Below are 15,046 nucleotides of genomic sequence, written 5' to 3' on the forward strand. Positions count from 1 at the left end.
CATAATCAGACAAGAAAGTCAACAAAAAAAATGACAGGTGATTTCATTCACAAGCAAATACAAAAATCCTAAATAAACTCAACCCAGTAGTTTATAAAAAGACAATGCACCAAGATCAATGTTGGTTTACCTCAGGAAAGAATGTAAGAGAGAATTAAGAATTTTAAAATGTACTGATTGGAATCCATTACATTTAACAGATTGAAGGAGAAAAGACACAAGATATTCTCAACAGATACAGAAAAGCATGTGACAAAATTCCAAAGGCTTCTCTAATTCAATAAAGTATCTACAAAACCTCATAACAAACATTTTTAATGGGGAAACATTCCCTTTAAAATCTGGAATGAGACATGTATGCCTAGAATAATCACTTCTAATAAACAACCTTAATCACTTCCATTGAACACAGATCTAAAAGTGTGCCAGCATATGAAGAAAAAAAAAACTAAAAGAGAAAATAACTAAAAGGAAGAGCCAGAGGTGTTACTATTTGCAAATAACATAATTGTCCAAATAAAAAACTCAAAAGAATTACAGAAAACATGTAAGAAACAATAAAGGTTTATCAAGTAGATGGCTAAAAATCAGTATTTAAAAATACATTATATTTCTATTCAGTAGCAATAAAGTCATAAAATAGAATTTTAAACAACACAATTTATAATAGCAACAAAACTATTATAAACATTAGAATCAACATTTTAAGTGTTAGATCTGTATAGAGAAAATTACAAAACTGTATTAAGACATTAAAAACCTAAATAAACAGAATACATACCATGTTCTCAGACAGGAAGGCTCAAAATCTTAAAGATTTCAATTCTCCCCCAAACTGATTCAATCAATTCCAATTAGTTCCCAAAGAGTTTTTCATGTCACGTGAGAAGCTGAGTCTTAAAATAAGAACAAAGGTCTAAGAACAGCTGAGACTCAAGTTCCCCCCAGACATCTAGATTTCTGGTAAAGCTATAGCATTAATAATTATGACAGTGTGGCATCAACACACAGAGAGAGAAGTGAACAAGTGGCACAGAAAGGTGAGCCAGAAACAGACCAATGCATGTAGGAACTAAATGAAAAAGAGGTGGTTCAGCAGATCACTGGTGAACAGAGGTTAATTCAATACATGGTATGAAGACAACTGTAGCCACATGGGGGAGAAATAAATACAATCACTGCCTCACACACAAAAATCAATACCAGATGGATCATGAATTTAAATGTAAAAGGCATCATTTTAAAACTTACCAAAAAAAAAACACAGGAGAAAGTTTCAAATAGATAACATTAAAATTAAGACCTTCAATTTACAAATACACCATATGGAATGAAAAGACAGGCCACCAACAAGAAGATATTTACAATGCATATACTCAGTAAAAGATCAGTGTTACCAGTTTCCTAGTCTTAAAAGACAAACCAATAGAAAAATGGTTGAAAGGTATGATCAGGTATTTCACAAAAGGCAAACAGATGGTTCAGAAACATACGAAAAGATTTTCAACCTCATTAACAATCAAAGAAATCCAAATTAAGACCACAATGACACCATTTCATACCCATTTGATTGGCACATATCAAGAAGTCTGACCAAAACAAGTGTTGGACAGAACACAGAGCAACTATAGCTCTTATACACTGCTTATCAACATGTATAAATTGACAAAACTGCTGGCCAAAGTGTAAGCTGGTACAACAACTTTGGGAAACAATTTGGTATCATTTGTAAAGTCGAACATTCATACCCCATTACCCAGCAATTCCACTTCTAGCAAATAGCTTACCATAGTAGCATTCCAACCTTTTTTTTTACTTACAAACAGCCAAAGATGTTTTTAAAAATTACATACTCTTCATACTTGAAGATGACATCTAAAAAATTTCTGCCTAAGTTGAAATAATTGCAAAGGATGAATTTCAGGAGTATCACAGTCATGTTTTAAAGCAAAGCTGACATATCCTTGTTCAAACTGTTGTGATCATGATAGCATAGAGTTGATCAAAAAATATATATGCTGATAAACACAAAAAGTGAGTTTTATTGGAAATGCAGCACTTCAGGAGATATGATATGCACTGTTGTAAATTATTTCTTTGTTTTCCACACAGTTTTTGCACTTGGGGCAATGCCCTAGTAACATTCCATGTGGGTAAGTGGTATGTCTTCTTATTTAAGGTAGAAGTGCTATTACGGAAAAGAAGGTAGGAAAGTAGAACTAGCAGGAGGCCTCTATCACAGGCCTCAGGCAATATCAATTTCAGGAAATAGTACACACGGAATTTAATGATCTATAAATTGATTCATTAATATCTCTTGTACCCAAGTACTGCCTAGAGAATCTTCAATATTCCCTTAGAGGGTCATGTACCAATGTGAATAAGAGAAAATTAGAAGGCAACTGTGTAATAGATACATACAAGAATTTTCATAATAGCAAAACCTAGAAACAATCAAAATGCCCATCAACAGAAGATTGCATACACTGTGTTATATTCACTTGTGGAATATTACACAGCAGTTAAAATTAATGCCTTACATCTATACTCAGTATCAGTGACTCTTAAAAATATGACATTGAGTACAATAAGCAAGTCTCAGAAAACTGTATCCAGTATTTTTCTTTTAACTCAAAAACAACAAATCATACCATACATTGTTCAGGGATGTATATATGTATCTATCAGATATAATTATTTTTAAAAAACAAGGAATGACACACAATTCAGGATAGTAGTCATTGGAAGTGAGCACATTCAATATTAGTCATTCTGATTCTTGGATCGGAGTGGTGGATTGACAGTTGTTTATTTTATTGCTTTGCTTGATAACCTATATACATGTTACATATATTCTGAATGTATCAAATATTAAAGGGGGAAGGAGACTTTTAAAAACCTTTTTATGAAAAAAAAAGTAATTAAATCACCTCACCTGCCACTGGAGAGGTACATATAACAAACCATGGGAATTACCATGTTTACATCAAACATAACTAGATACATTAACTAGATACAAAATAAGTGTTTATTGGAATTAACCTTATGAGAACCAAATGAGATAAAGACTGAGGCAGTTAGCTGTGAGAGATGAATCCATAGGCTGACAAAAGGCTAGAGCACAAGCCAAGGTGCAAGCAAATTTAGCCACAAACTAATTATAAGGAAGCCGGTCAGTAAAGAAAAGGCAAAATTTTTAAATCTGGTAACATACAGTGTTAGCAAGGATGTGAGGAAATGGTTGTCCTCACTCAATACCAGTGAGAGTGAAAATTAGTACAACCACTTTGAGAACTTCTGAGGTATTTGGTTAAGTTAGAGGCATATCTTACTATCTAGTAAATAAATATACAACTAGTTTATTTCCTAGAGAAACTTCCAAATGTGTGCACAAGCAAACCAATACAAAGATGTTTACTGAGCGATTGTTTTCAGAGTCAAAAACCAGAAACAACTTCAAGGTCCATCAACAGGGAAATGGATAAATTATGGTATATTCATACAACTGAATTCTATACCAGCAATTTAAATGACCAAAGATAACATAATGATCCAATTTATTTGTATACACATCTCAAATGTGAAGCTGATTGAAAAAAGCAAGTTGCAAAAAGGCACATATAGTTTAATACCAATGATGTTTAAAACACACAACACTACACGTTGTTTACGGCTTCACCGTGATCCAAGTATAAAATATACAGGAGAATGATAACCACAAACCTGAACAAGGTGGGCACCTCTAAGGAAAGGGGGAGGAACTGAGAGCACCTTCAATATCTGCAATTTTTTAAAAAGAGAAACTGAAGTATATTTAGCAAAACAATCACATCTGTAAATCTGAGTCATGGATTGATCTCCCTCGGTATTTTACATGTGAAATATCCCAGAAATTAAAAAGAAAAAATAGGAAATTATTCAAGAATTAAGAAAATTAAGCAAATGAACAGAGAAACGCAGCCCTCGAGTGCAGAGCCCACACCTTGAAGCAAGAGGAGTAGCTGGGTTTCAAAAGCGTAAATTTCTTTCTCTGTGTATCCTTACAATAATTCCCATTTCCCTCAGGATAAAATGCAAATTTCTTGCAATAAAAAATATCCTAACTAGAGCTGTAAATATAAGGAAAGTGCTCCCAAGGGAGGAGTAAAATCTGTAAGATGTCTGCCTTCTTTCTCTCCTCAGGATGTTGGGCAGAAATCAAGAGACAAATTATGTGAACACCATTAAAAACTTGTGTGATCAAGAATGCCCAGGGTCGGCTAAAATTTATTTGCCCAGTGGCGCACGTTTATCTTGGAAGAAGTCTAGGGCGCCTCTGGAAAAGGCATGCCGCACTGGTAATTCACCCACGCCTTGGCACGATTCTTCGCCCCTGGCCCCCTTACTCCGTTACCCAGAACAGGCGAGCTCGACAGGCCACTTGCGATAAACGCTACACGGCAGCTGCCCAGACCAATGGCTGTGCCCCCTTCCCACGAGCGTCGGGGGACGGGGGAGCGCTGGGTGGATTTCCCCTCCCCTGGTCCCCGCCGTGCGGAGGGGGCGGCCGCAGACTCGGCAGCCATTCTCACGGAAAAGGTGGCGCAGACATAAGGAAAGAAAATCACAGAGGATGGGGCCGTGCACGAACGTTCACGAACGTTCACGAACACTCGCGAACGAGAGCCCGCACACAGACCACGCACGCGACAGGACCCAGGCGCAGCACGCGCGCGGGGACACGCGACAAGGCACACCCGCGCGGGCGATGCCCCAGGCGGGAGTCACGACTGCAGGAGACGCGGCCACGCGCACGGGGGACGCGCAATCCCCAGAGAGGGGCAGTGACACAAAGGGGGGCCACCTCCACAGGCCGGGGCGCCGAAGCCGTCGCCGAGAAGGGCGGGCGCGGACACAAAAGGACCGCAGGGGCACACCACCGCGTGCCCGCGCGCTCGGGTCGGGGACCCTCGCCTACCAGGAGTGTCACCCTCAAGAGCAGGGTGCGCGGGCGGCAGGGGGATTCGCACACAAAGGGGCTTCTCCCACCCGCGCCCACACATCCGGAGAGGCTCACGCTTGCAGAAGGGGGTCACGAGACAAAGGCGACACACCCACTGGGGCCGACAAAGGCGGTCACAACTCCAGCGCACCAGCACCCCGACCCACGCAGACACACCGCGGGCACCACAGCGAGCGACGCGCACACACCCACACTCACCACACACCCACGGAGGGGGTGTGGAGGGCCCGTCTCTCCGGGCATCTCGGCTACAGCGCGACAAGGTGACACATCCGGGAGCCCTGCCGCGCGCCAGGTGTGCACTCACCGGGGCCCGCCGCCCGCGCGACTAGGACGCGGGCCGCTGCCGCCGCCGCCGCCGCCGCCTCGGGCCCTCCACGTCAGCCAGCTACCCGGCAAGAGCGGGCGGTGGCGCAGGCGACAGGCGCATCACGTGGGCCCGAGCGCACATGCGCGGTGGCGCCGCCCCGCCCCCTTCCGTCTGGGCAAGCGGAGCCGGTCCGCAGGCCCCCGCGCTCCGACCCAGCGAGGGTCGCGGTGCGCCTGCGCCCGGGCTGGGGGGCGCCGAGGTGATTCGGCCATTCTCAGTTTTTCGTCTGTCGCCCCCCTGCGGCTCCCTGGTAGGCGCTTGCGCAAGGGACTAGGCGCTAAGGCGGCGGAGCTGTCGGGAGGAGCCCGAGTGGGCGCAGAAGGGTCCCAAGGACAGGGCAGCCTACCCCACCCCAGCCTCGAATGAGAAACAAAAGCCCCTAAGGGGGGACTGGGGGTCCCGGGTGCCGCGACCCAGGCTGTGGTGCTCGCGCGGGACTCGGGCCGAGCCCTGCCTTTCCCTTCCCACAAAGGGGAAGCCTGCAAAGCTGGGGAGGCTCTGCCCTTCCTAGCTCGTCCCCGTCGCCCCCTTCTCTCCCTCAGCCCGATGCAGGGTGCGCGCACTAGCGTGGGCGCTAATGCACATATACACGCGACGTTGTGGGCTCGTGCACGCGTGCAGGCTGGTGTGTGTCGTCGGTGTGTGCGCACATCGGCAGTTTGCAGGGGTTTAGGCTAGGAAGAAACCTGCAGAGGCTGTGTCCATAGCAAAGCGATGAGGTTATAACAAACCAACGGCGAAGGGGAGTAAATCACTGACGGATGATTGTTTTTTTTCCACAGATTGTTTAAAGCCACAGGGAAAATGGTGGAAAATTCACCGTCGCCATTGCCAGAAAGAGCGATTTATGGCTTTGTTCTTTTCTTAAGCTCCCAATTTGGCTTCAGTAAGTACTTTCCTGATGGATACCCAGAGCCTTTTTCTGGTGTTCAAGGACAAGGAAATTATTGCATTTGTTCTTAGAATGTGTACATACGAACTGTATTCTTTATACCTATGTCTCTTTTGATGATAACTGGTACCATGGGGAGAAATTAAGAAATTATGTTTCTTTTGAAGAAAACCTGAAGGGAACTGGTGTTAGTTCAGAGTTCTATATGCCAGACACTAGCCTAAGAGATTTAATCCCAACAAATATTTATACAGCACCAGACAGGATTGCAGAGTGAATAAAATCTGGTCCTTGTGGTCATGGTCTTACAGACAAAACGTATACGTAAATCTACAATTAACACTCTGTGTGATAAGTGTTATGCTGGCCCAATGAAGAGACAGGAAATCAAACAGGGAAGTTAGCTTTCTCCCCAGCAGTAAGAAGGAAGAAGTGGGCAGGCTCTGAATGAAGGGTTTGGAATGAGTGAGGGTATTGCTTTAGCGCAGCCTGGGGGAGCTAGGGAGTGGAGGGAAATTCTGTTAGGGAAGTCAGATGCACTTTACATCCTGGATCCTCCTCAGTCCCAGGAAAATCCCAATTTACAGGTAAGGAAACTGATTCTCATTGAGGCACTAATATGCCCAGAGTCACACAGCAGGTTCCCTGTCTCTCCTCAAAGGGAAACAAGGAGAAAATTGGGATGTAACAATCCAACTTTTTGTAATTTTGTGGAATCCAGGGAGGTAGGGGGTTGGCAGTACTTCTGAACCCTAACTGTGTCGGTGTAGCCAACCAAGCTGCTGGCTAGGGGAATCTGTGGAGTGAAGAAATTATAATGTGTTCAAATCCTGATTCCTCCACAGACTGTGTGACATCTATGCATAAAGCAAATTGCTAAGTGCTACAAGGATTACTTAACTGTGGAGCCTTTGGATTTTTCATCTGTAAAAGGGTGGTTTGGTAATGTTTACTGAATTCTGCTTATCCAAAAGACAGTCCTATGAGGTAGATACTGATATTATCGTCCTTATTTTACAGATGAAGATACTAAGGAACACAGGGCCCAATGTCACACAGCCAGTAAGTGATAGATAGACTTGAACCCAGATACTGGCTTGACTTCAGTCGTTCCCTTTTATAGCTCTTGTTAGGATTAATTGCCATAATTTATGCAAAGCACTTAAAACAATGCATAGGAAAATAAGTATATCATAATTACTAGCTGCTGGGTATTATCAGCATCATCATTTTTGTAAATCCCTGCTCTATAGAATATTTGAAAGATTAGAAACTATGTAAATAAGTAAAAGATATGACTTTAAGACTTAAATCCAATAATACCCATAATAAAAAATTAATTCAACAAATTTTTGAGTGCTTCCCAGATACCAGGCACGATTGTAGGCAAAGGAGGAGCACAGGAGTAGAAAAATGTCCTGCTTTCATGGAGCTTTCATTCCAGTTGGGGAGATAGCCAATGGACACATTAAATAAGTAACACATACACAACTTCCAGATGATAACTTGTACCATAGGGAGAAATTAAGAAAGGAGAATAAAGAGTGGGAAGAGATTGCTATTTTAATATAGCAGTCTGGAAGTATCTCAACAGAAATGAGGTTTAAGCACAGACATGAAAGTTCATTTAGCTTTGTGGCTATCTGGGGAGAGAGCCTCCCAGACAGAGAACAGCCAGTACAGAAGCCCTTAGGAAGAATCATGCCTGTGGGTTCAAGGAACAGATGGGAGTTCAGTAAGGTTGAAGCCTAGGAAAGCGAGGCAGAAAGTAATAGGCTGGAGGAGGTCAGGGGCCAGTACCCAGCAGTTATGATGAAACTTAAGTGGTGGGTGCAGGAGGGTTACATGATTCTCTCTGTAAGTTGAAATATTTACTGATTTAAAAACAAGTTAATTGTTTTAGTCTGTTCAGACCGCTGTAACAACATACCCTGGACTGGGTGGCTTAAGAAATAGACATTTATTTCTCACAGTTCTAGAAGTTGACAAGTGCAAGGTCAGGATGCCAGGATGGTTGGGTTCTTTGTGAGGGCCCTTTTCCTGGCTTGCAGATGGCCACCTTCTTATTGTGTTCCCACAGAATGGAGAGAGAGCTCTGGTCCATCCCTTTTTTATGAGGACATTAATCCCATCATGGGGCTCCACTTGCATGACCCCTTTTTAAACCTAACTACCTCCCAAAGGCCCCCCTCCAAATACCACCACACTGGGGATTAGGGCTTCAAATGTGAATTTGAGGGAGACATAAACATTCAGTCCTTAACAGTGATAATATATTTTGTAATGGCTTCAAAGGAAATGATAGGGAGTAATAATGGTTTGGTGGGTGGGACATAGTTGGAATAACAAGTGATAGGGAAAGCCTTTCTTAGAAGGTGACATTTGAGCTAAGACATGATGGAAGAGAAGAAACCATCCATGGAAAGAGCCAAGGGAAGAACATGCCATGCAGACAACACTGACTGCAAGTGCGATGGCCCTGAGACGCTGTCTAGAGCCAAGCGTAGTGCATCAGGACTTAACAGTGGAGAGGTGGGCAGGAGCCAGATTATAGAAATTCTTGCAGGCCCTGGTAAGGGTTTTGGATTTTATTCTAAGAGTCTGAGCAGGGAAGAAATGTGGTCAGATTTTTATTTTTGGAAGATCACTCATTGTTGTGTGAAGAATGACTGCTCAAGTATTCTTTGTTAATTACTAGACACCCACTCCGAAAACCTGGGAGTGGTGCTTTACTTGTGCTTTTCTTTCTTGCCCTCATTCATCCGCCCCTAGCACTGAATCCCGTGGGCCTCCTATTGCCTCTGCTCTTCCACAGATACATCTTACACACAGCCGTCAGTGACTCACAGACCTGAACTCCTCTCCTTAAACCTCTGGTTGGAGTGTGAATGGTCATTTCTTTGTAGTTTGCTGTATCCTTAAAGACAAAATATCCAGTTGTTCCCACTGCCTAGAGCATGAAACCCATGTTCCTTGTACAGAATTTTTCATGATCTGTGACCTGTTCGCTTTTTCAGCTTTATTTTTCACACTGCAGCCACTCTAACCTGCTTTGAGCTTTCCCCAAATACATCGCACTCCTCCTACTCATCTCCATGTTTACTAACGTTCTTGCTGCCACCTGGAAGCATGGGGTGAGCACGCTGCTAGTGTCCAAATTCCAGCTCAGTAACTTTAGCTGGGAGATACTTAAATCCCTGACCCTCAATTTCTTCATTTGTGAATTAGGGATAATAATAGAAATCTTCCAAAAAGGGTTTGAGAGGGTTAAATAAGAAAATGCACAGAAAGTTCCTGCCACTCACTACATTTGACTCATTGCTGTCATCCACACTAATTTGTGAGAATGGGGACTGTGTCTTACTTTTCTTATAGATTTGACTTTTCTATAGTGCCTGGCATATATTAGATACTTAGTAAATGCTTGTTCATTTAATTAGTTAATTTCCATTTATGAAATTAGGTTACGTTTACCCACTATTTGTATTTCTTTAACCTTAGAAACTACCTCAGGCTTCAAGCCAGTTCCTTGCCATCTTTTCCCTCCACACCAAATCTCTCTTCAAATTCCTCTTGCTCTCTTTGTGGGCCATGGCAGGGAACAACCATTTTCTCATTTCCTCCTTCCTTTCATCTGCAAACCCCAGCTGTGTACATTTTTAATCTGGCTAATCCCCTACTCATCCTTTAGGCCCCAATTTAGTTGCTTCCTCCAGGAAATCTTTGCTGAGTATTATCACCAGCCCCATCACCATCAGTGTGGGCTAAGGTCCCTCCTATACATCTTTTATTATTCAGCATTTATCACAGTGTAATAGAAAGTACCAATTTATTTGTCTGTGCTCCCTACTAAGTTTTAAGCTCAAGGAGGGCAGAAGCCATCTCTTTTAGGTTCACCTTTATATCTCACACTCCTCACAGATCTGTAATGCATACCTGCGGAGAAAAATATGAATCCTTCGTCATCATTGATAAAGTGGTTTGAAATTGTCTATGCCACTGACCTTGGGCAGATGAGGCAACATTTCTGATTCCATTTCCTCATTGTAAAAATGGCATACATACCTCTCAGGATTGTTTTGAGGATTAAATGAAACAATGCATGTAAAGTACTTAGAAGTGTGTGTGGCCCACAGTGAGTGCTCAAAGATTAGCTGTTGCTATTAAACAGAGACCACAGTGAAGGGCGCCACAAAGACTTGGACTGAGGGAAATAAGATTGTATTCTGGGACATAAGGCAGAAATCCAACATGTACTAGCTGAGAACAAGGGTACATAAATTCACCTATAAGCAATTAAATGTCTACAGTTACGTAAACCCTGTGGGGGTGAAGTTTTGAACATCTATGCATAAAGCAAATTGCTAAGTGCTACAAGGATTACAACAATTGCTAAGGCATGATTTCTGCTCTTAAATTGTTTAAAATGAGGGTTAAGACATGCTTAAAAAAATGTCTAATGGGAAAAAAGAATTGTTCAATGGGTAGAGAGGTTTAAATTTGCAAGATTGAAAGTGCTAGAAATCTGTTTCACAGCAATACAAATATACTAATAGAAAGTAATTGTCTTAACTATTACCAGAATGATAGAAATAGAGAGCTAGAAGAATTCAAAGGAAGAAAAAATCATTTCCAAGCTAGTCAGGGAACCTTCAAAGGAGCTTTTTTGTTTTATCTGAACTTGATAGATGAGATGCATGCCTTACCAACTTTTTTCTTCTCTTTTTTAAAATTTTTCCTCTTCTGCAGTGCTGTATCTCGTGTGGGCTTTTATTCCTGAACCTTGGCTAAACTCCTTAGGCTTAACCTATTGGCCTCAAAAGTAAGTTTAATATATATTTCTTAAATAAGAATATATTAGTGCTCTTTTGAAAGATCAGATTTTTTCTTAAGATTCCCCAAATACTAGGATCCATAAATAGCCATATGGAAATTTAAAGCTTTTTAAAGGTCATTATTGATACAGCCTTACCATTATTGATAAAATATGGTGGAGTGAACACAAATTTTTTCCATTTCCTACCAACATCTTGTTAAGATAACACCCCAGGAAAAAAAATTAAGGTATAAAACCCACAGGAACAAATAATGGGATAGCAAGAAGTGGATTGCAGATAGGTGCGAGGTAATTGACTGAGTTTACACTTTTTCCACATTGCTAAAATAGGGAAGGATATAGGATTGCAGTGTTTCATTATAGACTTTGTAGAATTCTTTGTCTTTTATATACATGTATTACTTTAATAAAAAAAAAATAAGATTCTAAAGGTATTTTAACTTGGTGATGGACCCATGAGAACTGCAGCATTTTAGGAAATCTGTTACCTATTTTCATATTCTGTTCCACAGATACTGGGCAGTTGCATTACCTGTCTACCTCCTCATTACTATAGTAATCGGTTATGTGCTCTTATTTGGAGTAAACATGATGAGTACTGCTCCGCTCAGCTCCATTCATACAATCACAGGTAAATGTGTATTAAAAGAAAGTGCTGGTGGAGTTGGAGGGCAGCCGGGTATTAGCAATTTTATTAAGAAAAGCAAGAATAAGGTGAAGTAGGAGACACACATTAGCACAGTAAAAAGAACCTAGGAGAAATAAAAATGAAATACACCAGAGGAAATGTTAATGTGAAATAATTTCTGATGAATATGCTGTTCATAGGACTAATTAACAGGTATATTTTCCCATTAAAAAAACACAAGTGTATAATTTGTTCCTCAGCAACTTTGCTTGAGAAAAACTTTTAAATAGGCATTGTTGACCCAGGGGTGGTAAATAGGTCCATGTGGACCTTGTCCAGGAGAGGGATTTGAGGGTGTGAATCCTCCTCAGGATCACTGTGTAAACCTGACCACAGTTAAGTGGGTAGAAAAGCCATAGTGTGTTTTTGTAGGATTTTTTTCGAGTTCTTTTATTTCAAGTCTAAGGATCAAAATAAAATATTCCTGAGGTTGCTTAGATTCTAGGAAGTGAAGTATTTTTAAGTTCCCTGGTATGCTTTTTTTTAACTTTTCAAAGCCTTTTTTCATGAGCCTATATTATGTATTTTGAAAATCAGTTCTTTTTTATATTTCTTTTCTGATAACCTACTGTATTCCCTGCATTCTCGACTGGAATTACAGAAAATAGACAATTTGTACAAAGAGGGGAAGTTCGGTTTGCATGAATGATTGAACCAAATGATTTACTAGTTCTGGGGTGTTGATTTAAATACACTTCCTAAGCCTGGGTATAATTCTGTGTCCATGAAAAATGTGCAAATGGGACTTTCATCATCATTGTACAGTTAATGAAATAGTAATTTCTTATCCAAGTTAGAGATACACAAAGTACTTCTCTGATTTTTATTCTAATTGGAACATTTCTTCTAAAAAGAATTCAAGTAGTCTTTTAATTATGTTAAATATGGTATTTGTCATTATCCAGACATTAGCCTAGTAAAATATGTGGTGGATCAACGTAAGCCACAGAGACTATAGAAGAAATTGCTTGGGTTAACAGACCTTTTTGTCCTCTTCTTACAGATAACTACGCTACAAACCAACAGCAGAAGAAAAGCCAAGAAGAGGCCATCCCAGCATTAAGAGATATCACGATTAGTGAAGTGAACCGAATGTTCTTCCTTTCAACCGGAGAACTTTACACCAAAAACTGAATTGTATCTAGACTAACACCAAACATTTGTGAGAAGTTTTTGACTGTAATTTTGACCATAAGTATTTGAACTATCTCTCTTGTATTTAATACCCAATATTGAAAATTTTAAAAATGTGAGCTGAACTTCTTAGATTAAGTTCCATTAATATCATAAATGTTCTCAAATATTAGTTGTTAGTGGACAGAATAAAATACTGCATTACCATATAGCAGACTTTTAAAGAAATAAGTATCAGTAAAACAAGAAGCCCCACCAGAGAGGCGTTCATGTTGTCATTTTCAAAGGGCAGTTTCATCCTTCCTGCTTTTTGTTCTTAGAGGCCCAGAATTCAAAGCCTTAGATTTAGGAGAAGAGTGGTACATTTAATTTAATCTAAAAACAAACATTTATTGATTACTTACTGTATACCAGATATTTTTCTAGGCATTGGTTGATGTAGCAATGATAAGATTATCTCCTAAAAAGCCAACATTTTGGAGGCATATTGTGACAGACTAAGCAAATAAACAAGAAAATGTTTGTGATGAATGCTGTACAGAGAATTAGGATAGGATGATGTGGGGAGTAAAAGGGTACCCACCTTAGATTGGTGGTCAGCAAAGACTGCTCAGAAGGAGGCAGTTGAGACTGAGATTTGATTAGCAAAAACAGGAGCCAGTCAAAAATGTTGGAGGGGGCATTCCATGTGCAAAGCATCCAGGGCAAAGACCTTCAGATGGGGAGGCTCTGAGTGTCCTGAGGACAGAAGGCCAGCAGGGGGCCTAGTGCATCTGTGCAAGGGGTTGTGGGGTGAGCCTGGAGAGACCCAGGAGGACCAAAGGGCTTTGTCGGCCAGTGTAGCAAGTCTGGACTAAAGTGTCAGTGTGATGAGTTTGACCCCCTTCAGATCCAGAGCTATGGGGATGCTGATGTATTTTTTTAAGAGTCACTCAGGATGGATTCAGGAGGCGAAGTTGAGGATGGGGCAAGAGTATGGAAGTAAGGCCAGTCAGGAGGCCACTGTCTAGTCCAGGCAGGAAACGCTCACCGCTTAGAGCAAAGTGGTAGCCGTGGAGCTAGGGAGGAGTTGGTAGCTTTGCACTATTTGCTCGAGGCAGCTGGTTGACTGGGTACAGATCTGACTGTGCAGGTTAAGCCTGCTACTGAGAGAAGTTGTGATCAAAAGCCAGTCCTTGTTTTTTTATTTTTTGATGTTTTGTGGGGTTTTTTGGATTAGCGAACTGTATTCATGAATGGTTATACCTTTCGCTGAATCAAACAGTGTTTGGGGAAGTTCAGTTGATGGGGTGGGAGGACTTGGTCTGTCAATTAGTTTGAATGACGCTGCCTTATCTGTGTGTGTCCATGTGAGATTAAGAAGCTTAAATAGAAATAAGTTTAAAGAAAACAAACCATATATAACTTAGCAAGAGTATACTCACATTTGGCCAGTGGGACCATATCTAAATTCACCTGGCATTCAAGGCCTTCTAGCTTTTGATAGTGGAGCTACATATTTTAACTTAGGCAAATTTGACTATAGTTTCTAAGTCAAATAGTAAAAGAAACTAATTATTTTAAATAGTTGGGGAAACTATAACTTCCATTTCAATAACCATATCCCCATTCAGAGAGCAGGAGATGGCTAACATGGATTTACTATTCCTGTTCTCTAGTTTGCCCCAGTTCCCATATTTATTGTGGTAAGAGCATGTCACCACACTTAAGAGTAGTTTAGGGGGACCAACCAAATCCATCAAGGGTAGGATAGTAAATAAACTGTGTCTGTTTAAACAAAGTGGGAAACTATACAGCTATGCAAACAAGAATGAGTTACTGCTCTAAACCACATGAATAAATATCACTGAATATTGGGCAAAAAAAAAGCCAGGCATAGAACATATACTGGATGGTTTACATGAAGTTCAAAATCAGGAAAAACTTTTCTGTTGTTATAAATAGTAGAATAGTGGTACCAACTAGGATGAGGCATGAGGAAATGCCCTGACCAGTTGGAAATGCCCTATGTCTTGATCTGGGTTGTGTGCCCAAAGGGCTTTTGCATATCTGGGTCACCTTTAGAAATTAAAGTAGGAATTGAAAAATATTTACATGTTTGTAAGTAATAAGCCTATTATATT

At 41.0% G+C, this 15,046-nt stretch overlaps 2 protein-coding genes across 6 annotated transcripts in view; one reads left to right on the forward strand and one right to left on the reverse strand.

The window, feature by feature from the left end:
• Window positions 1-5,441, reverse strand: part of TTC3 (tetratricopeptide repeat domain 3) — a 136,380-nt gene extending 130,939 nt beyond the window's left edge. For 2 of the 5 annotated variants that reach the window (XM_073231375.1, XM_073231369.1), the window contains exon 1: window positions 5,310-5,441. The gene's annotated coding sequence lies outside the window, so the exon portion shown is untranslated. Of the gene's footprint in view, window positions 1-781; window positions 897-5,200 lie in introns of all 5 variants that reach the window. The other 3 variants (XM_073231372.1, XM_073231371.1, XM_073231377.1) reach the window with 3 other exon arrangements.
• A 40-nt stretch (window positions 5,442-5,481) lies between these two features.
• PIGP (phosphatidylinositol glycan anchor biosynthesis class P) lies at window positions 5,482-14,791 on the forward strand. Its single transcript, XM_037014767.2, has 5 exons — window positions 5,482-5,622; window positions 6,155-6,258; window positions 11,014-11,086; window positions 11,614-11,732; window positions 12,793-14,791. The coding sequence occupies exons 2-5, from the start codon at window positions 6,177-6,179 to the stop codon at window positions 12,921-12,923; spliced, it is 405 nt and encodes a 134-aa protein (XP_036870662.1). The 5' UTR covers window positions 5,482-5,622; window positions 6,155-6,176; the 3' UTR covers window positions 12,924-14,791.
• The last annotated feature ends 255 nt before the right edge of the window (window positions 14,792-15,046 follow it).

The sequence above is a fragment of the Manis javanica genome, chromosome 3 (assembly GCF_040802235.1).
Source record: "Manis javanica isolate MJ-LG chromosome 3, MJ_LKY, whole genome shotgun sequence".
Taxonomy (NCBI): Eukaryota; Metazoa; Chordata; class Mammalia; order Pholidota; family Manidae; genus Manis; species Manis javanica.

Excerpts from the sequence above, each read along its gene's own strand:
- PIGP (XM_037014767.2), top strand. The coding sequence starts at position 6,177 with ATGGTGGAAAATTCACCGTCGCCATTGCCAGAAAGAGCGATTTATGGC. Across the intron at positions 6,259-11,013 it reads AAGCTCCCAATTTGGCTTCA|TGCTGTATCTCGTGTGGGCT; the intron begins GTAAGTACTTTC and ends CCTCTTCTGCAG. Across the intron at positions 11,087-11,613 it reads TTAACCTATTGGCCTCAAAA|ATACTGGGCAGTTGCATTAC; the intron begins GTAAGTTTAATA and ends TCTGTTCCACAG.